The following is a 23172-nucleotide window of genomic DNA, read 5'->3' on the forward strand; positions in this document are numbered from 1 at the left end:
GGACGTTTTGATGTGTTTCCAACAATGTGCACCACGTTTTATGAGCAGTACAAGTTCAACTTTTAAAACCGTATCTGTTCTGCTCCATTCCATTGCTGCCACTGTCTGGGAGAACCGCGTCTCAGCCAGAGTAAACAGATGATGGAAGATGTGAGATGCACCTATGAAGACCAGCATCTCTGGCTTGGCCCCTGTTGAAGCATCCCAACATCAGGAAAAGTGACTGAAGTTTAACAAAGTTCCTGATCGCATCAGTGCAGTATAATATGTGTGTGTGTGCATCATGTTTCACCTTGCATTGGATTGTGTCTTCAGCGTGGATTGTAATTATGTGTGTTTAGAAAAGTTCAGTATGGATTGCATTATGTGTGTTCGGCTCATTTCAATGTGTATTATATGTGTCTTCGGCTCATTTCAGATTGGATTGCTTGTGAACCAGTCACAATATGATTCAAGCTTTGCAAAGGAACTTTTATTGAATGATGCAGCAGTTAAAAACACTATTGGATCTGACTGCAAAACCGTAAGTAGACAATTCCATTCATAAATCTTTCATATGTTATGACTGTTTGACATTTATATTCTATGGTGCTGCTGTGCTTGACTGAACGGTTTGATACGGATGCAATTGGGTGTATGTTATGTGTAAACCCTGAAATTTAGTTTTGTATTGTTGTGGAGTAGGTTCATTCTTTTTCGACTGAGTTTCAAATACATTTGATTATATTCAAAGGTACTGCACGAGTTTAGTCAATCATAACATTGGGCGTTTACATTGAAGTTTAAAGGAGATGCTGAGGCCAAAGCCAAGCATTTCAGACAGAGGGCCAGATACAGGGTGAAATACTATCATACAGTATATCACTAAATTATGACTGTTTTGGTTCCGAAAAAAAAAAAAAAAAAAAAAAAAACTTTACTAACAAAATAAGTGGACCTCAGGAAAAAAAAAAAAAATTGAGTTTGTCATAACACTTTAAGAACTCAAAAGAGGAGTGACAACCAGATTTAGCTGCAGTGTGTACGTGGTCAAAGTATGAAAGAAGACAACTGACAACTAGAACAACTGGTTTTGGTTCAGACAGGGGCGATTTCATTGGCTGAATAACATGCAAGTATTCAGATTAATCTCAGTCAACTGTCATGGAAATTAAGAGCACTGCGATATACCTGGTTTTTGCATTTTGCAGAATTGTCTTTGCATGTTTTGGCAGCCAAATTGTTTGTAGAAAGGACACAGGGTGACAATATCATCAGCACGTAATTACTGCATCATTGAAACTTAGCCTGCATTTTGCTAAAGTACACAATGGTGCGTTACATGCTAGTGAAGTAGATGAGGGCATTCAGACCATTGTAATTCCCAAAACCTTTTTACAATAAGCAAAGTCAAATGCCTCTCTGATCTCTCCCAGACCCTTCATTTTCTAGCTTCTCGTTTGTTTTTTAAAAGAACTACTACCATAGCTGATCTGGCTAGTCAAAGCATGTCGATCTAAACTGATTCACAGATTATATAAAATGTCACAGGAACCAAATAGTACTCGGAGCGTTCTGCACATTTCACGCATAAAGGGCCTGGTGTCTGCTCAGAAGAGCAGCGGCCCACAGGAAAACATCCGACAAGGAGAGGAACAACACGGTTCTTCAAAATATTGCACTCAGCGATTTACGTTTTCCTATGGAGCCCTGTAAAGGTCACATGATTATGTTATCACTCTCTTGTTGCATCTCCATGACAGCTCATTCCAGTGGAAAATATTGGATCCCTGTTTTCGGTGGCAACACAAATGAAAATAAAAGGTATCCCAGGCGGTGTGGTTTACTCTTGTCGTTATTCCAGAGTTTTAACAGGATGCCTTCTGCTGTAAACGTATCATAGCATGAGACACTAGTTCCATGTATGCCATCCTTAGTTAATCCAGTATAAATAAAATAACAGACACCAGTTTAGATTTAGAAAAACCCATAAACATTCAACAGGTGGGAGAAACTTGACGCTTCTGAAATATAAAAATAAAACATCTTTTAACTTTTTTGTTTAGCTTCTTGTCTTGTTTCTGTAGCCATTTTTTTTTTTTTTACTTGTGTCCTCTTCCATAAGATTAGTCTTTAAGGTGTTGTATGGCAAGAAGCTCGTGGTATCCTTAGGGAACAGTGCATACTCATCCTCACTGATTCAGTTAGTTTTGGGGTTGGATTTTAAACGCCGCGCCCTACGTGTCCGTTTCGTTACCGTTGTGAAACGGAACTCCTCCAGAGGGTCCACTTTACCCTTTGGATGGCGTTTCATGAAATGCACTTCCTGTTGTGTCTGCGTGGTCCTTGAGCCTTTCTTGGGTCGACCCTTTCGGTTGAAACCCAAATACCAGCCTTTGTACTTGGCCGACACCAGTGCCGTGTAGTTGTTCTCCAAATATTCCTCCACGAAGACGCACTCCTGGTTATTCCCATTGGGCTGAGGAGAGAGGATAAAACAAAATGTCAGACCATTGTTGGACGAGACCCTCAATTATGTTTCGATAGGTCATAATACATGAACGCCAGTGATTACAGTCATATGCTTAACTAAACCCAGAAAGTATCTATGTATGGCACATAAGGGCTTTATGTCCGGTAATGCCTATGGTTTACGTTCACTGTAAATCTAAATCAGGGCCAGTACTCGGGTTGACCATGGGTGGGGGAGGGGTGTGGTGTTAGCCCCTCCTAGCCCCTTCCTTACATCAGGACATGGTGTGAACGCCTCTTGAAAGAACTGCTTTTTAGTTGCTCTGAAACATTTTAGATGACCACTCTGTATTGACTGATAACATTTTATGACAGGGTGCCTAAGAAAGGCCATCCACTCTGCCAACAAGACACAATAATTGTGTCCCTCTCTGGAACTTATGGTCAGTTGTATGCGAGCCAAGCGAACCATGGAATATACTATTCAAGGCAAAATGTAGGGGGTGTTATCCTTTCCACTTCAAATTTGCTTGAGGTATGGCAAAATTTTTGAAAAAAAAGGATGATTTTACCTCAAAACAGCATACCTCAATATTTCATTTTTATTTGAATAGATGGTATTAAAATGGGTGTTGACTGGCTCCATTATGTATCCATCATGACTTGGTTACAGTAGCTGTAGCAGTGGTTTTGAAAATGTATACCCAAAATTGGTCCCAGCTACAAACTCATACATCATAGAAAGTTGAGGTACGGTAAACGTTGCTACACCCTAGCAGCACAATTCACCAGTAATCATATTCATAACTGCAATAATACATTTCAACTCAATACAACTCATGCTTAAAGTCACAAGCATACACAAGGGAACCAAAAACACTTGCTTCGTTCATGCTGCAGATGAATGTGGTGCTTCCATTGTACAGTACGTGGATCCCATTTTTTTTTTTTTTTTTTTGGTGACCTTTTAAAAAAAGTTTCTGTTCTTTGTCTTTTGTCCGTCAATGTATTTATGAATGTCCATGTCATGCGTCACCTGTTTTTCGAGCAACACTAGGGTTGGCAACTGTCCCGTATTATTCTGGATGTCCCGAATTTTGGCTGGAATCTGGCCTATTTTCCGTATTGAATGCATTGTGTCAAGTGCCGAAAATCTGGCAACCCTTCACAATGCAAACGCCAATTGTGGACTGATTTAAGTGGACGAAGCCAAGCTACAATTACATTGTGTAGGTCTGTTAGTTCGACTTTCATAAAAATTGGATTAAAATGTTAACAAGACATTTTTACATTTACAAATTATTGTTTTAGTTATTTTAAAAAGCATGTAAATGTACTGAATGTGCACATTTTCAAATCCAACCTGGGCCACTTTCATATGTGGAAATTAATCAGATACAAATCAGATTTTTTGCAATGCGACTTTAGTGTTAACCTTCAATAATTGTGTGTTTGATTTACACACTGACACATATAGTCAATGGTCACCCTAGAAATTATAATGTTCTCAAAGGAGACACATGAAAGCATGTTTGTAAAAGCATGTACATTATGGTCCCACCATTCCGTCTCTGATCACGCACGTGTACACCCCATTCTGTTGTGGTTGCTGCCACGACTTCATAAAATGCTGTTATTCCAATGTTACCTCTTTTGTGCCTGATCGTCCTCATAATGAATTGGGATATTTTACTCATGCGGGTCAATTTAAGAGCATCACCTGTTTAGACCAGTGTTTGAAATGGGCCACATTTTAAGCAACCTCACAAAAAAAAAAAAAAAAAAAAAAAAGAGGAGACATGAGCTGAAAATCTAATTGAGCACTTTGACTTGTGTTGTGAACATAGCCTCTGAAACCCAATGTGGTCCGCCAAGACACACTGTTCTACAGACTGATCTCACAGTGAATTTAGTGACAGTAGGTCAAAAGTTTTTCAGCTGAAATTGCTCTGTGCTTACTGAAACTGGGATCACTGCCCCCAGCGGCTGGAGCTGGAAGTGTTGTTGAATTTATGAACACATGTGAGCTCCAATTTCTAGGAGAAATGTCCACAGAGCGGCACCAAAAGCAAGTTGTAAAGCAAGTTGTATTTATTTGTTAATGATTTAATACAGTTAACAGGAATTATATTTGATTAACCATGAGCCCTAACCCAAACCCTAACCCTTTCCTTAAAAGTTTCAGTTGTCTGTACATTCCTGCTACAGGAAAATGTTACAATTGGACATGGCAAATCCTGGCCCCTTTTCTCTTAAATGTTCAAATTAAACTTACCTTTCCAATAATTTTGCCGTTCTTGTTCATGCAAATGTAATATCCGCTCTCTTTCCCTTTTATTCGAATGTGACTCCCAAATGTTTCTGTCTCAACAACAAGTAGAGCTGCAAGAAAAAAAAAAAACATTGTTTACTTAAAATGTTATTAAAATAAAAAATTAAAAATGAGGATGAAACTATGCAAATATCCAGCAATGAATACTATCTCACAAAACCTGTCAAGAACATGCCCCAGCCATATTTCACCCCAGAAAGAAAAGAAAGACACGACATATTGTGTTATGCTTACAGAAAAAGAAGCTTTAATGTAGGAGCATTAAGAAATTTTACGGTTAGATTGATATTATTTTCATTAAATAAAAAATTTAAAAAAAAATTAAAAAACCCTGAATAAATAAAAATAAAACAAAATAACATCTTATTCTCATTACTGTAACACACACACACACACACAAAAAAGTATACATATATATATATAATTATTATTATTACAATTTTAAAGTACCTATACATTACTGTTGTATTTGTTGCACAATATATAAGTTATGTTGATTTTAATAATAAAAAAACTGCAGTACAGTAATGATTAGCTAAAAGAGAATCACCGAGAATAAACTCAAATGTAAAAAGTCTGGACACTAAGAATATTCAGTTTGTAGGGAAATGTGCTCGACTGTCATGAAAACAATGTGACAATGTAAATCTTCATTGTCCTAAAAATAAGCTTTATTTTCTTTCTGCATATATATATATATATATATTATTAGTTACAGAAATACTCAAACCAGCCCGTCTGGCATCAACAATCATTCATGCAATTATCTGGCAGTAGTGCAGTGCATAAAATCATGCAGATACGGGTCAGGAGCTTCAGTTAATGTTCACATCAACCATCAGAATGGGGGGAAAAAAAATTATTTCAGTGATTTGGAGCGTGGCATGATTGTTGGTGCCAGATGGGCTGGTTTGAGTATTTCTGTAACTGCTGATCTCCTGGGATTTTCACACACAACAGTCTCTAGAATTTACTCCGAATGGTGCAAAAAACAGATTTGAGATGAAATATGTCTTGTATTTATTGTAATTTTTTGTGTTTTCATAACTTTTACCCATCTGTATGATTTTTTATATGTTAAAAGTACATAAAAAAGTAGATATAATGTACCAACTATTAAAAATAAATAAATAAAAACTCTAAGAAAAATAGAAGGATTCATCATACACTACAGCAAGGTGCTCCCTCACAATCCTTCACACCCCAAGCACTTTCCCTCTCCCTCTGTAACCACCTTTGTAAAGAATGGTGGTGGGGGGGGGGGGGTGAAGCAATCTGCCAGTCTCCTTGGAGCAGTTCAGATCCCTGGGGATTGGGTTTCCACTTGCCTTTAGTTCATGCTTACTCAATCAAAAAGTTAGGATGAGCCATTTTTTAACACACTGGGCTATTCAAAGGTGCTCAAAGCAGAGAGGCTTAGAGAGCAACACCAAAACTGTCCCCTTCCAAAACAGCCTGGGGCAACATGAGAGTGGCCAATCCAGGCACGGCACTTGAGATCAAATGAGGATGGGAAAGTTTCCATTCCTGAGCGCAGGTCCCTTTACAAAAACATGCTGTTTTAAATGATATGCTTGATCAAATCTGAAGCTTTAGTATGAAACAAAGAGGATAGGATATGATTCTGACTGGGAAAAGAAAGCTGTCACAATTACATCTTCCTGTATTTAACTTTACCTGTACTTAAAAATCTAATTTTAAAGCAGTCTGCCCACCATCTGTGCATATCTTGTACCAGGTGATTTCAGAGAGTTCTTTGGTGTAGCTTATTAATATAAAAACAGATGGATTAAAAGGATGCTAACCTTCCCCAAATAAACAAGTTAATAAATAAAAAAAATAAAAAAATAAAAAAAACTAGTTATGTATTTTTTTTAATATATATATATATATATATATATATATTTGATATATATTCTCCTATCCTAGGTTAATGTGCAGAATCAACTATATTTCCCCAAAAAGTGTAAATACTGTCTGTGGTGCTATCAAAGTGTTGTTGGTTTGAGCATCCCAACCAGCTAGACACAGCAACACTGGGTCAACCAATGGCGTGAGTTTGGGGCAGGACAATCTGTTTGTCGATCAATGGCAGGAATATGGTGGCTGAGGGGTGCACAACACAACCAAATTTGCAAAGCAAATAAAAGCAGAAAACACCTTGAAATGAAGACATAACATAATGAAATAAATTTAAGCACAACATAACGAAATAAATTGAAGCACAACATGACAAAATAAATAAGACACAACATAACAAAATTATAAGAAAAAAAAAATAGTTATAAAAATGCTCTACTTATTTGTACTTAAAGGAATATTCTGGGTTCAATACAAGTTAAACTCAATCAACAGCATTTGTGGCATAATGTTGATTACCACAAAAATTTATTTAGACTTTTCCCTTTTTTCATAAAAAATAAAATAAAAAAATCTGTGTTACAGTGAGGCACTTACAATAGAAGTGAATGGGACCAATTTTTGGAGGGTTTAAACAGAAATTTGAAGCTTTTAATTTTATAAAAGCACTTGCATTAATTCTTCTGTTAAAACTCATGTATTATTTGAGCTGTAAAGTTGTTTATATTGTCATTTTTACTGTCATTTTAGGGTTTTAGTGTTTGCTGACATTACATCGTCATGACAAAGAAATTGTAAAATTGTCTATACACAGAAAAGGTTAGTAAGTGATTTTATCACACTAAAATCATGTTTACATGCATATTGTTTATGTTTTTTGGCTATAATTGTGAAAAAGTGGGTATTTTAATGTTCAAAAATTTGCCCCCATTCACTTCAATTCTAAGGGCCTCACTGTAACACAGATTTTTGCTTTTTTAAAGAAAAGGAGGGACGAGTCAAATTAAATTTTTGTGGTAATCAACATTATGCCATGAATGCTGTCGACTGAGCTTAAGTTGTATTGAACCCAAAACATTCCTTTAAGTGCTTTGGCCAATACCTGGTTGGGTTTCTACCAGAACTCTTAATGCACTCAAATCAGTACCAAGCATGATGCAAAAATGACGTCACAGCAGCTGCAGCTATTCTTGCATACCAGCAGCTCCTAAAAGGTGTCCTGCTCCCACAAAAATGGGCTATATGCAGGCTGCATCCCTCGTTTGGACGGCAAAGTGCTTTGGTAGAAACATTCAGCATCACAAGTGTGACTGGGGAACTCTTGTAGTGACTTGCAGTGGGACGAGCAGCCTCATGATCTCTCATGCATTGAGTCAGACTGCCACATGGCTTAAAATACAGTGCTGAAAAAAATATTTATTTTCTGTTCATTTCGCTGTGTTGTGGCTTTTTTCCGTGCTTTCTGCTTTTATTCGCTCTGCTACTTTGTTTGTGTTGTGCACTTTTCAGCCACCGTACAGAAAGGGCGGATGTTCAGCAAAAGTGGCATTCCATGTCAGGATGGAGCCAGATCAACCCAGTCTCTTGACAAATCTAATAATAGCATGAGATGGCAAAATCATTAGAAATCGAATGAGTTGGCTCACGTTTAACCCCCAACCCAAACCTAAACCTAAACCTAATTATGATTTTAATCGGAATAACTTTTGTGTACCACGGAATAAACAAAAAACATTGGGTTTGGAATGAGACGAGGGAAGCGTATTACAGGTTACTGAAGTAAATCAGTCATTTATATTGCGTAAATATACTGTATATGGAATGAGTAGCCAAATTTATTCACAGATGTTTCCTTTCTTAAAATAAAGTGTTGAATTGGAGGCTTGCTAAATTTGATGCCTGTATCGTTTTGAAATTGTTTGTTGGTTGGTCTCTATGGGAATAAAAGTCACACCTTTTTGTACAAGCCAAGCCGTAAAATATCTTATGATTTCGCCATCTCGTTTAAAAGATTACAAGTTCTTGTGAGACTTTGGGCTTATTGGGCTAATATGAACATGCTTTCAGCTACCAATAAGAATATCATACTCTCAGCTGTGTTTAACACATTTCATCATGGTTAAATCCATTCTGCAAATATTTCCCCAGAATCAGTGCAGAACATGCAATAATCTTAGATATGCTAATAACATCCCTAAGACTATATATTCTCCTTTATAACATCCAACCTGGACCATTATTAATCAAAATGTAACAAAGTATAAACAAAACAAAAACCACAAAACTGATATGCAGCTTACCCCAGCAGTGCTAGTGTGAGAAGGGGAGAGTGAAGATAAACACTTCACTTTGCAGACTGATACAAGCATGTTTATACTCCACTCTTGCACTCATTTGTGTCAGTCAGAGCTACTCAGCATAAAAATTCCATTACAGACGTAATTCCATAAACCTTCAGTCCTGAATTTCTGTACCTGGGTAATCCTGTTACACCTTTGGATTTGTAGTTCTTCTTGTATAGCGTTTTATTTAAATCTTTGTTAAAATAATGCTAGTGAGTGACTAAATGTTACATTGTTTTGTACATTTGTCTGCTGTGTCAACTGCTTGGTTTAAATCGGATCAGCTGAAGTTTTTGTTTGTATGTGAAGCATTTTGTGTTACATTAGGTAATGTAGCCCAAAAAATATACAGGTTACAAATGTTTTGAATTTTAAGAATTTGGTTGGCTGCTGAGCTGTTTTGTGTATGTAAGTTGTTCTGTTGATGGTTAGTGTCATATTCAAAACTTTGATTGCATTGTTGAAGGGTTCATTTATCAGATTCTATCATCATTTACTCACCCACATGTTGCTCAAAATCTGCATGATATTCAGACCAACTTTATATGAGGTGTCTTTAACTACTATGTACTTAAAGGGATAGTTCACCCAAAAATGAAAATTCTCGCATCATCTACTCACATAGGTGTGGGTAAGAAACAGGTCGATATTTAAGTCATTTTTTTTCTAGAAATTCTTCTCCCTGCCCAGTAGGGGGCAATATGCATGAAGAATGTGACTAACCAAAAACACACAAGAAGAATATGAAAGTGAAAGTGGAGATTGACTGAGCAGGAAGAAGAATTCATAGTAAAAAAAAAAAAAAAAAGGATTTAAATATTGATCTGTTTTTCACCCACACCTCTCATATCACTTCTGAAGACATTGATTTAACATCTGGAGTCTTATGGATTACTTTTATGCTGATTTTTGGAGCTTAAAATTTTTGACACCCATTCACTTGCATTGCATGGACCAGAAGAGCTGAGAAATTCTTCTGAAAATCTTCATTAGAGTTCAGCAGATGAAAGAAAGTCAAACATATCTGGGATGGCATGAGGGCGAGTAAATGATGAGAGTATTTTCATTTTTGGTTGAACTATCCCTTTAAGTATTTGATACAATGTACTTATAATGTACATATGTGTTGTTGCATTGTACTTACATTGATAGTACCTGCATTTAAATGCATCTCTAGTTACACTGCTAACCTTACCCCTAAACCTAACCCTACCCCAACCCTTACCCTAAACCCTAACCCTACCCCTACTTCTAAATCAACTCGTACCTCAACCTCAGGATCAGCAAATGCAAATCTTGTCAGAATACTGCAGAACAATGTGTAGTTACACAATACATTCAGTACATTGTATTTTTTAATGTTAGTACATAGTAGTTAAAAACACTTAATATAAAGTGGGACCTGATATTCTTTCGTTTGTTTATCAAAGGGCATATTTTAAAGAGCCTGTATTATGCTAATTTACAGGTTCATAATTTTATTTTGGGGGTCTACTAGAATAGGTTTACATGCTTTAATGTTCAAAAACACATTATTTTTCTCATACTGTACATTTCTGCTAAACCCATTTTCATCCTCTGGCTCAAACGCTCTGATTTAGGTCCTGTCTCTTTAAAGCCCCCCTTTCTGTAAAGCCCAGTCTGCTCTGATTGGTCAGCTGGCTCAGTCTGTTGTGATTGGTCAACCACGTAGAGGGTGTGTCGGGAATGTAATGCCCCTTACCATACTGAGTTTCAGGCTTCCTTAACAGCTGAAAACGCTACTGTAACTATGGTAACAGTGGCGTCGGTTTTTGCCGGACCAGTTTGAGTCCGAGTACGATAATGAAAGTTTGGAAGAACAAGCTGATCGACCTGAACTACCTTCGCAAGCACAACTTGAGCAGGATGCTTCACAGTGCTAAGTTTTACTTTTGTATCTTTCTTACAAGTACACTGTTGATTATTGTGAACCTAACAAAGCTTCAAGTAAAAGACATGTAGTGCATCTAAGTTAGTCATCTTTTGCTGGAATGGGTGCAGCCGAACTTTTGTCGCAAGAGCTATGAACGGAGAACAGAGGCTTACTCCAGGTTAGTGAGCAAGTTAGACGTGGACTACCATGGATAGCGGTTGTAACATTACAGCTTGCAATTATATAATTATATAAGACTCTTGAGATCGACCATTTTGTTACACAGTTTTAGGTAAAAGCCAGCCCACAGATGAAAAGTAAACCCTTACCAAAACAATAACATTACATAGCAAGTTAGCCGAACACTACCGTGGATTGCAGATGTAAAATTACCGTTTGTAAAAATAAGTCCATCTCCACACTTGATCACTATTCATGATAGTAAAAACGACAAACAATCTGCATAATTCTACACAGTCGTAGGTAAAAGTGGACCCGCAGCTGATTAGCAAAACTATTTCAACACAATGACATTAGCTAGCAGGTTAGCAGAAACCTACAGCTGTGCACTGGGTGTACACTGTAGCTACAACACAAAACTCCGCATTTGAACTCTCGGTAGCAGATAAATCCACAAATACTTAAGCATACTTACAGGTTGTGATCCTGAAGCACCAGATTGTCCCAACAAAGTGGGAACTGCATCATCTTTAAGGGGTATTTAAGTCTTGAAGATCAGGCATTGGTTGTGGTTGTACTGCTGAGGAATAGTGGTATAAAAATAAATTTTAACCACTGATTCTTCAATTCGTCTGCCTTTGGAAATCCAAACAAAGAGGTTTTGCTTACGCAGTGAAGAAAACAGCATCTTCTCGACATGGTGACAACACTAACCCAACTCATCCTGGCCTCTGCTATAACTATGTTTGTTTGAGGGCGGGCCAAAGTAGCCCTTAGGCAGGCATTATGCAAATGTGTCACATAGACATAGATACTTTACGGAAGAAATGGTTGGACTACAATCCAGCCATTTCTTGTAGTTCCTGAGCAGTGTTGTCTGTGGGAGAGAATAACTCCCTTTTGCGTGGACTTTCTGCTTTGTAACTTTGCAGACTTTTTACATGCACAAACAGCTATATTACACACTAAAGGAAAGGAAAAATCCCAAAAAGCATAATAGGGTCTCTTTAATAAGAACGGTAAATTCGCTAATTTTTCTAGTCAACCTTGTCTCATAGAATCACGTTACTATACCTACAATTTTGTAAAATGGAATTTACGTGGCTCGTTGTACGTATGATGGCAGATTCCTGGCTAAATCTCCACTAGAGTTGATACAACAAGTGTTTGTTCACTTTCACACAAATCAAGAGTAAAACAGCAGATTTTCAGTTCATTAACTTTTTCAGCCTGTTCCTCACACAATGCTATCTTATGACATCTAAACACTTTTACTAGAGCGCATGACTTGTAAGGTGATACATTTTAACATTTGCATTACATAACCAACTACATTTACAAGCTTTTTCATATGTGATTAAATTGTGCAGTAGCTCAACTGATAGAGTGTTGCACTTGCGATGTAAAGGACCAGGGTACGAGTCCTGAAGAGTATGCAAGTCAACACATGAGCCGAAAGTGTCACTGAAGCACCACAAAATGACATAGATGCTTCAGCAATTGTGTTTATCATCTCTTTTTTTTTTTTTTTGCTTTTTATGACACTATCGGTTAGGTTTATTGGTTTAAGGTTTAGGGTAGGGATATAGGTTTGGTTGATTTAAAACTCTGTAGAGCATTAACGTTAGAAACCTCATCTCTTTGGGAGAACATTTAACTTGCTTTTAGTGCCACACAGTGGACATTTCACCTCGGATCTGCCAATATACGATACCATATACCACTATACCATACTGTATAATGTAATTTTGGTCGCTAATAGGTTTTCTTTTATCGGGGTATGGTCATAAAGGGTTGAAGCAAAAACCAATCAGCACACATTGATTTTTGCCCATTAAACTGATTTTGCATTGCATGTAAAGACCTTTAATGCCATTCCTACCAGGACGTTATCCATGTGCGCATAGCTGTTTACGCTTTGATGTCAAAAGCAGAAAATAACCCGGTGATTTTTGAAAGTTTTCAGCGTATTGCTGTGCATGTAAGCATGCTCAGTGTTAGTTTAGCCGTTCAGCATTGACTGAGCAAAGCTGTGTTGTATTAGCACGAGAGGAGGCAGATCCAGGTAAATCCCCACACCTGGCACCTGTGAACTCCATGACACTCTCTCTCTAACACACACACATTCTGTGCTCCCTTGTGTCAGCTTTGCCCTTGTGTTACTGCTGTCCTGTCAAAGTTAATATGTTTAAACATTCAAAAACAAAAGGAGAGCTCAGCATGTTTAAGCAATGCTTCATTTATGTGCTGCACTTCTAGAATCAGAGTTAAATTAGTAGATTTAAAGTAGATTTGCTGTTTGTCATGAGTGAAATTCCCATAAAATGTACAACACAAATAATTTTCCTTCATCTTTAAAGTCAACTTAATCTAAATTAACCCTATTTATTTGAAACACTTGCCCCTTTAATCACTTGATCACTTAAACTTTCCTTCTCATTGAACTTTTATTCATAGTGACCAACCAATCAACAAACAAAAGTTCAAATCGATAAAATACAGGCATCAAATTTCAGCTAGCCTCCTATCCAACACTTTATTTTAAGAAGCGAAACGTCTGTGAAGAAATTTGGTTACTCATTGCAAATTTATTTATGTAATAATACGGATGAATGTCAATAACCTCTCGTTCCAAACACTAATGTGTCTCTTTCTTCCGTGGTACACAACAGTGATTGGTTCCTTTGTTTTTCTCTATAGAAGTAAAATTCATTGGTTTTTGAACGAGCTAACTCGTATGATTTCTTACGATTTTGCCGTCTTGTGTAGATCATAAAAATAAAGCCATTTAGGAGTAAAACAATTATTGCAAGCAACACACACACACACACACACACAAATACACAAATTCATTCAAATAATAAGAATCATTTAAATGCACAAACTCATGTGTTTATGGCAGTGTTCCTCATTGGCGGCTCACAAGACAGTTAATTAAGAAGCAGCCAATAGAGTTGTGGTCATGCTACTAAAAAGAGAAAGGTGAACATATAGAGTTTCAGGAGAAGTGGATGCATGAATTTTTATTTGTCCTCCGCGGATCCAACTAAGCAACTCCCTGTTTTTATTATGCAAAAAAAAAAAAAAAAAAAAAAAAAAACACTGCTCCAGTTTTAAACAAAGCAATGTGGAACACCACTTTCAAAGCATGTACCAAAATTCAATGACAATTACCCACCTGGGAGCAATCTCAGAAAAAGAAAAATTGAGCTGCTTTCGGCTTCACTTTGTGAGCAGCAAAAACGTATTCACAGACCAAACTCTGCGGCCGAGCGTTTAACTAAGGCTTCTTTTGAGATTGCGTGGATTTTAGCATGGGCAAAGAGACCCTTTTCTGATGCAGAGATAGTGAAAGACTGCTTTTTGGCTTTAGCAGAAATATTGTTTGCAGATTACACCAACAAAGATTCCATTATTTAGCAAATAAAATGACTACAGCACTCCGATTCAACCATAACTAGGAGGATAGAAGACATCAGTAAAGATGGTGAAGATGGGTAAATCAGGGACCAGTTAATCATGGATTTGTCTTCTACGCCATGTTTCAGCATCACGGTGGACTAAAGCGCTGAAGAGACAGATGTTGCCCAGACAGCAAAGGGAAAACTGAGCCACAATTGGAAGACCCAGAGTGGATTGTACGATTGGCTCTTCTGACCGACATCACATGCCACTTTAACACACTAAACTTGGTGCTCCAAGGAAGAGAAAAGCTCCCAGGTAATATATAAAATGCTCTACGAGCAATCCAGAACACAATAACAGCACTGCATATACCTGACAAAGAGCTTGTACACTTCCCAAGACTGAGAGCTGTCACGAAAAATGACCCTGAGGTACCGAGACACTTCAGCTACAGTGAATCTGTCAAAGTGCTGGAAGAGCTGAGGAGAATACTATTCCAGGTTTAGTGATATCAAGGAGTACGCTGAGATTTCCAGTTTCATTGACAACCCCTTCCTTGTGTCTTAGTCCTCTTTGACTCCTGCTATCGAACAGTTCTGCCCTGCTAATCGTAGTGCGCTTGAAAGTGAAATGGTTGAGTTGCAGGCAAAGGACATACAGCACTCAGAGCTGAACCCAGAGAAGGTGTTGGCCACTTCTGGAATTTAGTTTCTGAGGCGGATTTTCCCACTTTGAAATAGTTTGTACAAAAAGTGATGTCATTTTTTGTGAGCACATATTCTTGTGAATCAACATTCTCCATCATTAAAACACTGTAAAGAGGAAACAGAGTAACAGACTGACCAATGCACATCTTGAGTGCCTCACAAGGATAGCAACAACAAGCTACAAATATAGCTTCAGTTGATTTGCTTCCACTCATCTTAGTATTAAGGTAAGCCTGTTTTGTTTTCATCTTGTACTGGCTGCGTTATTGGTTTACACCTGGGCATTGGTTTACAGGCCTTGGCAGGCCAATGTGATATGCTCTCCTATTGACTGTCTCTTGCCATAGTGGCTCGCTTGGAAAAAAATAGTGAGGCCCACTGGTTCATGGCATGCAGAACTGATTCTGTGTCAGATGTTTAGGGTGTTTTGTTAGTTTAGTCTAGTTGGCTGAAGCATCTAAGAGCACAGGAACACTCCCATACCGTACTTGCCCCCATCGTCTCCATTGGCGTTGATCTTCTTGCCCAGGATCTGCACGTGTTTCCCTGTGGTTCTGCTGTAGAGCTGATATATCCGCACCTGTTTCCGGCTCACGTCATCTCGAGTGTGATTCTCGATGTAGAACCGGAAGTCAGCCGAACTCTGGTGCGATTCCTGGAACCAGCAAGAACAAAAGGTATGTTGATCAAGGGTGGAGAGATAGAAGTGATAATGCTAGAACAACTACATTGCATTAATGCATTTGTCCAACACTTTACATGCCTTAAATTCATGCATTGTCTGGGAATCAAACCTATGACCTTGGCATTGCTAGTGCCATGCTCTACCAGTTCAGCTACAGGAACAACAGCATGTCTTTTTAAATGTTACGGCATTAAAGTCACATGAAACTCTGTTCATGACCAGTGTTAGGTAGGTTACTCAAAAAGTAATCCAATACAAATTACTGATCACTTCTCTAAAAGATTACACTCCTAATTCACATACACATCAGACCCTACTCCTGTCATGGGAAAAGTAATCACATTACTAATTCATTTACTTTTAAGTTACTTCCTAAAACACTTTTGATAGAAAAGTTTGTTTTTCCGCTCATCAAATTCAGAATAATGTCAATACTTCTATACTTGTGTCTATTGTCTATACTTCTTTTTCACTGTTGTACTCAAGCCATACACTCAGCACCACATTTTACCATAAAATGTTTTGTTAGTGACACTTCAGCCATCACAGACATGCAAACAGAGGTACACATGAACATAATGTTTTAAAGCTGCAGTATGTAACTTTTTCTGTGTTAAAATACTTCCTTGTATAGAGACAACTACTAGTAAGTCATTCAGAGGTTGAGAGGTATATCTCTGTGGCACAATAAAATTTAGAGCGACCCGCTTTGACCCACCCCAACAACATTACTCAACCAATGGCATGAGTTGGGGGAAGGACTATCTGATGGTTGGAACAACAGCAGACCAGAGGCATATTCAGAAAGCTTTTATGAAACATTGTTTATTTTTGCAATTCCGTTTGGTGGCACCAGAGTCGCAGAAATGACATCAGTTTTAAAGTATGTTTTAAATGAATTCTACATAATATTATTTTAGACATTTGTGATCCAATGTAATTCAAAGTAATCTGCATGCATTTAAAGTGTAATGCATTACACAACATAACTTTTTTACTTAAAAAGTAAATAATTACAGTAATTAATTACTTTGTATCAGATAAAACCCAACACTGTTCATAACTCATTTTATTTTCATAATGTGATGTAGTTTGAGCAAATCAGGATATTTATTGATAAAAAAATAATAATAAAAAAAATAAAAATAAATAAAACTTGATTCTATCCATCAGGAATTTATTGGATCATGAAAAGTCATCTGTATAAGCCAGGTGGTTTGGTGACGTCAGCCGAAATGGAAAGTAATTTCAGAGGTTGAGGAATTTATTACATTTTGATGAATAACTTGTTGTTTTTCTTTAGAATAACATACAAGAATCAGACACAATAAGATCAGGAAAGTGTATTAAAGCTAATATGTTTTTTGTTTTTTTCTTTTACAATGTGACAATTTGAAAAGTATTAAAAGTTTAATCAAAGTTTGTTACGTGTGATAAGATTAGAGCTGGGTAATAACATAGATTTTCCCATAAATCGTGAACTTCATTTGAACAATCCTGTTATCGATTCTTACAACCTCTAGATCAATGTTTTCAATACCTTAAAGTTTACTTCAATTTTGGTTGTATTGATTATTTTAAATACCAAATTAACAGGGGTGCATTAACGCACAGGCTTATCTGGGCTTAAGCCCAGCCCTTACAAAAAATCTTAACTAGCTGCAAACTTGCAGCAAATTTGCTGCTCGTTATTTTCACATGCAAATGAGCTTGTGATTCGCTGCAAATGTTTGCCAGAAGTTTGCAGCTCTTCACTGGAAGTGTTGAACCTCCGGCAAACCTTTAGCAACAATTGACAATTTACCGCAAGTTTTCCGCAAAGCTCATTTGCATGTGAAAATTATCTGTGGCGAATTTGCGGAAAGTTTGTAGCAAATTTGCAGTGAACTCTCAATTTTTGTAAGGGAGGGCCCTCAACTTCCTTGGGGAACCCGCTCGCAGCGTCCACCACCCTATTCTCCCCCGTCGAACCCCGAGACAACAGCGAAAGCCGTCAGTCTAGCACATGTTCATAGATTAATAGTCCGCTTCCAACAACCTCCCACCAAATCAACTGCATACTTTGGGTCCTGTTAATTTTTTTTAATTAATATTTTTATGATATACCAAGTTAGAGGGTCCCCTGTATGATTAAAAGCATTAGTGGAGAGAGAATTTCTTTCATCTGTAAACACAAAATGGACATTATAACCAGTGTTGGTTAAGTTACTGCTAATTACTTTAAAACATTTTTATCAGATCACACTATTTATTACATTATGGTAAAAGTAATCACTACTAATTACTTTAGTTAAAACACCTTCCAAAGAATTTTTTTTTCTCAAAAAATAAAAAATAATGTCTATATTTTCTCCTTGTTTATTGTCGCACACAAGTCTCACACTCCACATCCACACTTACACAGCACCACAAGTTTCGTCCTTACAATGACTCGTTAGTGTCTTTTATATAGACATAATTTATGTTTTGGATTCTAGATAAATAATATTATTTTGAAATATTTTGTAATCCAAGTAATGTACCTAAAAGTAATTAACTTAATTGAAAATCAATAATTTATCCAACACTAATTAAAAACATGATGCATTGCACTATTTTTGACTTATAGAAGTACTTAGATTACAGTAACTGATTATTTTTTAATCAGATTACACCCAACACTAATAATATAAATATACCCTACTGAATCAGAATCAAAGCAAATTGTATTGAAGTCGAAATCAAATTGAGCTTGTGAATTTGAATTAAAGTAAATCAAGAATCTCTAACAAGTCGAAATCGTATATCATATATGCATATATATGTATGTATGTATGTATATATTGTCTATTGTGTATTCTAAATATACTTTTTTCTTTCAATATTTATTTATTTTTTATTCAATTTTAATTATTTTTTAAAAGTCTTATTGCTGTTTTTGTATGGTTGTACACTGGAAGCTCCTGTCACCAAGAAAAATTCCTTGTATGTGTAAGCATACTTGGCAATAAAGCTCATTCTGATTCTGATTCTGATTCTGATAACAATGCAATGATTCCAGCATGGCTTTGGTGCCCATCTCTCTCTCCTCTCTCTCTCACTCTATCTATCTAAATAACACAGCTGAATACTATGAGCCTGGAGCTACATCGAGAAGTGAAGTTTTCAATTTCCACAAGCAAGTCTCCAGCAATTATCCACCTGAAAGATCCAACTCTGTCATCAAACAAATATCTGCCTAGGGTAAGAATCACACTCATAAATCAAACATACATAAACACACACACACACACACACACACACTGGAGACACACGTGTACACAACTGGAGACTTGCGCATGTGCACACACACAAAAACAAAATAAAATACAATGCAGGTTGCCACAGCATCTCCTGTCAATATGAAGCCATCACTCACATTCACACACTCTGCCTATCACCCGAGGCTTCATTCAAAAACCAGCTATCCCACATCTCATCCAATATCCTTCCTCTATACGTGGGGAAACATATACTTCTAAAAACCTTAGAATCTCTATCCCCGCCAAGACTGCTCTCTCCAGCTGAAACGAGGGGTAATTACCCTGTAATGAGCTTTTATGTGGCTTTTCTCAGGTGGTTAATTACACACACATTACATGCTTCCATTGCCTGTTATTTTAACCTTGGCTAATTAATGACATTTAGGGAACATGAGGGGAAATGTGCTCACAGTCTGAAAAAAAAAATTCAACTGAAAGAAACCACTTCCATATACAGAGACCACTAAGTGGTATTTGAACACTAAAGTCACACTTAAAAACATAACATAATATAAAACCAACTGACATTTATTTTAAAGAAAGATAGCACAAGCAACCTTTTTAAGCAAAATATTTCACAAATATAACTGCAAGCAGCGATGACGGGCCCAAGCACAACTGGTCCATTTCCACCCGGTGGCTTTCGGAAAACAATGCAAGGTGGACACATGCATTTGGCATTTGACATTGTTCTAAACAATTTTGAAGCAATTTGAGTAAATATAAGAGGACTATTTCAAAGTCTGTTGTGTCACATTTCCTGCTGCCAGTTGGTGGCGCTATGACCGTGACCCACAATAGCCACATCCATGTGATTAGCCCCCAAGAAAAAACGTACAGCTCAATTTTGATCTAAATCACACAATGCACGCAGAAGATATGAGACACTTCCTGTTTCCCTATTTTTGCCATTAATTTAGTGCATCGCCACGGCAACACCATTCGATATTTAAAAATCTGTTCGCAATTTAGCGTCTTCGATGTCTTAATGGCATAATGTTGTCTAAATGTGGTGACAGTCTCATGAATCACCTAGGAGTATTTAAAAGTTCAGAGAATTCAGAGAATCTATCTATCTATCTATATATCTATTTTTCATTATAATTTTAATTATTTTTGCTAACTGATTAAGTTTATATTTTTGCTATAATTTAATATAATTATTTATTGAAAAACAATATGTAGATCTAAAGATAATATTGTACTGAAGTCATTTACCACTTTTATTTATCCTTAAAATGGCTTTAAATTAAATTAACAAATGTAATTCAAGGCATTAGGTGTTAAGATAGTCTAAGTAGATTTTAATATGAGCACAGAAGTCATTTAGGCTTGTAATTTTGTTGCAATTCTGTGGCAATAGGTTTCAATTTCTTTTATAGTTGCGTTTTTTCACTGTTCACTGTCAAAATAAATAAGTACATTAACTTTGAGTCTGCAATCGTTATTCATATGCACAACTGTTTAAATAGATTATTAAAAGATTATTTTAAATGGTCTGCTTTGAAAAAAGTCATTATTGATGATCATTTCAAGTTCTAAAATAAATACTTAACATTATAAATTTGATAACTTCATCTCTATGTGTGCTATTGTTGGTCATGAGATATTGTAAGTCAGTAGAGAAGTACATCAATCGGCGTGGGTAAAAGGAGTCTAACTGTGTGGTCTAGTGGTAATTAATTCACCCATTGCATAAGAGGTTTAGGGTTCTAATCCACCCATATGAAACTTCATATTTTAATTAAGAAAGATTGCATCCGCACCTCAGTGGATGTATATCTTGAGTGGGGACACATTTGTTTGCATTTTTCTATGGGATTTGACTGGAAAAGAGTGCAAACTGCGAAACTTGCAGTAACGAGGAGCGCTCGCCGCCCATTCTCGATTCCTCAAGTACATCACTGCGGCACATATGTTACTATCTTCTTAATACTGTATAATTAACGCTTATATTGTTTAAAATTAAAAGCAGTTCATGAACATGCCGTTGTTATTTTGCTAGCTATGTTAAATGGATCTTTAAATTTATCTGTCGTTTTTTTATAAAAATAGTTAACTGAAGAACATAGTTACACATACTTAGACTATACATAATGTACGAAAGAGGGATCCCTTCTAGACACGACCTGCAAAATCCTGAAGGGACTGAGATGTGGTATTTTGGGAACATTCAACAATGGAGCTTGGTCCTCTATTGGATATTTATGGTACTGCATCTGATTAAAGTTAATTGCCACTCAGAACTAGGTAAGACATTTGGCTTTGATTTTCTAGTATTTTTACATTTCGGTTGATATTTTTATTATATTTTATTTTTATATACAGTATATACAGGTGCATCTCAATAAATTAGAATGTCGTGGAAAAGTTCATTTATTTCAGTAATTCAACTCAAATTGTGAAACTCGTGTATTAAATAAATTCAATGCACACAGACTGAAGTAGTTTAAGTCTTTGGTTCTTTTAATTGTGATGATTTTGGCTCACATTTAACAAAAACCCACCAATTCACTATCTCAAAAAATTAGAATACATCATAAGACCAATAAAAAAACATTTTTAGTGAATTGTTGGCCTTCTGGAAAGTATGTTCATTTACTGTATATGTACTCAATACTTGGTAGGGGCTCCTTTTGCTTTAATTACTGCCTCAATTCGGCGTGGCATGGAGGTGATCAGTTTGTGGCACTGCTGAGGTGGTATGGAAGCCCAGGTTTCTTTGACAGTGGCCTTCAGCTCATCTGCATTTTTTGGTCTCTTGTTTCTCATTTTCCTCTTGACAATACCCCATAGATTCTCTATGGGGTTCAGGTCTGGTGAGTTTGCTGGCCACTCAAGCACACCAACACCATGGTCATTTAACCAACTTTTGGTGCTTTTGGCAGTGTGGGCAGGTGCCAAATCCTGCTGGAAAATGAAATCAGCATCTTTAAAAAGCTGGTCAGCGGAAGGAAGCATGAAGTGCTCCAAAATTTCTTGGTAAACGGGTGCAGTGACTTTGGTTTTCAAAAAACACAATGGACCAACACCAGCAGATGACATTGCACCCCAAATCATCACAGACTGTGGAAACTTAACACTGGACTTCAAGCAACTTGGGCTATGAGCTTCTCCACCCTTCCTCCAGACTCTAGGACCTTGGTTTCCAAATGAAATACAAAACTTACTCTCATCTGAAAAGAGGACTTTGGACCACTGGGCAACAGTCCAGTTCTTCTTCTCCTTAGCCCAGGTAAGACGCCTCTGACATTGTCTGTGGTTTAGGAGTGGCTTAACAAGAGGAATACGACAACTGTAGCCAAATTTCTTGACATGTCTGTGTCTTGATGCCTTGACCCCAGACTCAGTCCATTCCTTGTGAAGTTCACCCAAATTCTTGAATCGATTTTGCTTGACAATCATAAGGCTGCGGTTCTCTCTGTTGGTTGTGCATCTTTTTCTTCCACACTTTTTCCTTCCACTCAACTTTCTGTTAACATGCTTGGATACAGCACTCTGTGAACAGCCAGCTTCTTTGGCAATGAATGTTTGTGGCTTACCCTCCTTGTGAAGGGTGTCAATGATTGTCTTCTGGACAATTGTCAGATCAGCAGTCTTCCCCATGATTGTGTAGCCTAGTGAACCAAACTGAGAGACCATTTTGAAGGCTCAGGAAACATTTGCAGGTGTTTTGAGTTGATTAGCTGATTGGCATGTCACCATATTCTAATTTTTTGAGATAGTGAATTGGTGGGTTTTTGTTAAATGTGAGCCAAAATCATCACAATTAAAAGAACCAAAGACTTAAACTACTTCAGTCTGTGTGCATTGAATTTACTTAATACACGAGTTTCACAATTTGAGTTGAATTACTGAAATAAATGAACTTTTCCACGACATTCTAATTTATTGAGATGCACCTGTATATATTAAAAAAAAGATTGTGCAGTACATTTTCACTACAATAAACTTAAAATTCTATAGCTTTTTTATTTCACTTTAAAAGCTGCGTTCACTTGCACAACAAACTGCCATGCAACAGCATTTAAGATA

At 36.9% G+C, this 23172-nt stretch overlaps 1 protein-coding gene across 1 annotated transcript in view; it reads right to left on the reverse strand.

Moving 5' to 3' along the window:
• Positions 1 to 514: 514 nt before the first annotated feature.
• Positions 515 to 23172, reverse strand: part of LOC127418349 (fibroblast growth factor 18-like) — a 47449-nt gene continuing 24791 nt past the window's right edge. Inside the window, exons 3-5 of the mRNA XM_051658937.1 lie at positions 15655 to 15826; positions 4727 to 4833; positions 515 to 2458 (exon numbers count right to left, since the gene is read on the reverse strand). Coding sequence (XP_051514897.1) covers positions 2180 to 2458; positions 4727 to 4833; positions 15655 to 15826 — 558 coding nt within the window. The 3' untranslated portion in view covers positions 515 to 2179. The remainder of the gene's footprint in view (positions 2459 to 4726; positions 4834 to 15654; positions 15827 to 23172) is intronic.

This window comes from Myxocyprinus asiaticus, chromosome 27, assembly GCF_019703515.2.
Source record: "Myxocyprinus asiaticus isolate MX2 ecotype Aquarium Trade chromosome 27, UBuf_Myxa_2, whole genome shotgun sequence".
NCBI classification, from domain to species: domain Eukaryota; kingdom Metazoa; phylum Chordata; class Actinopteri; order Cypriniformes; family Catostomidae; genus Myxocyprinus; species Myxocyprinus asiaticus.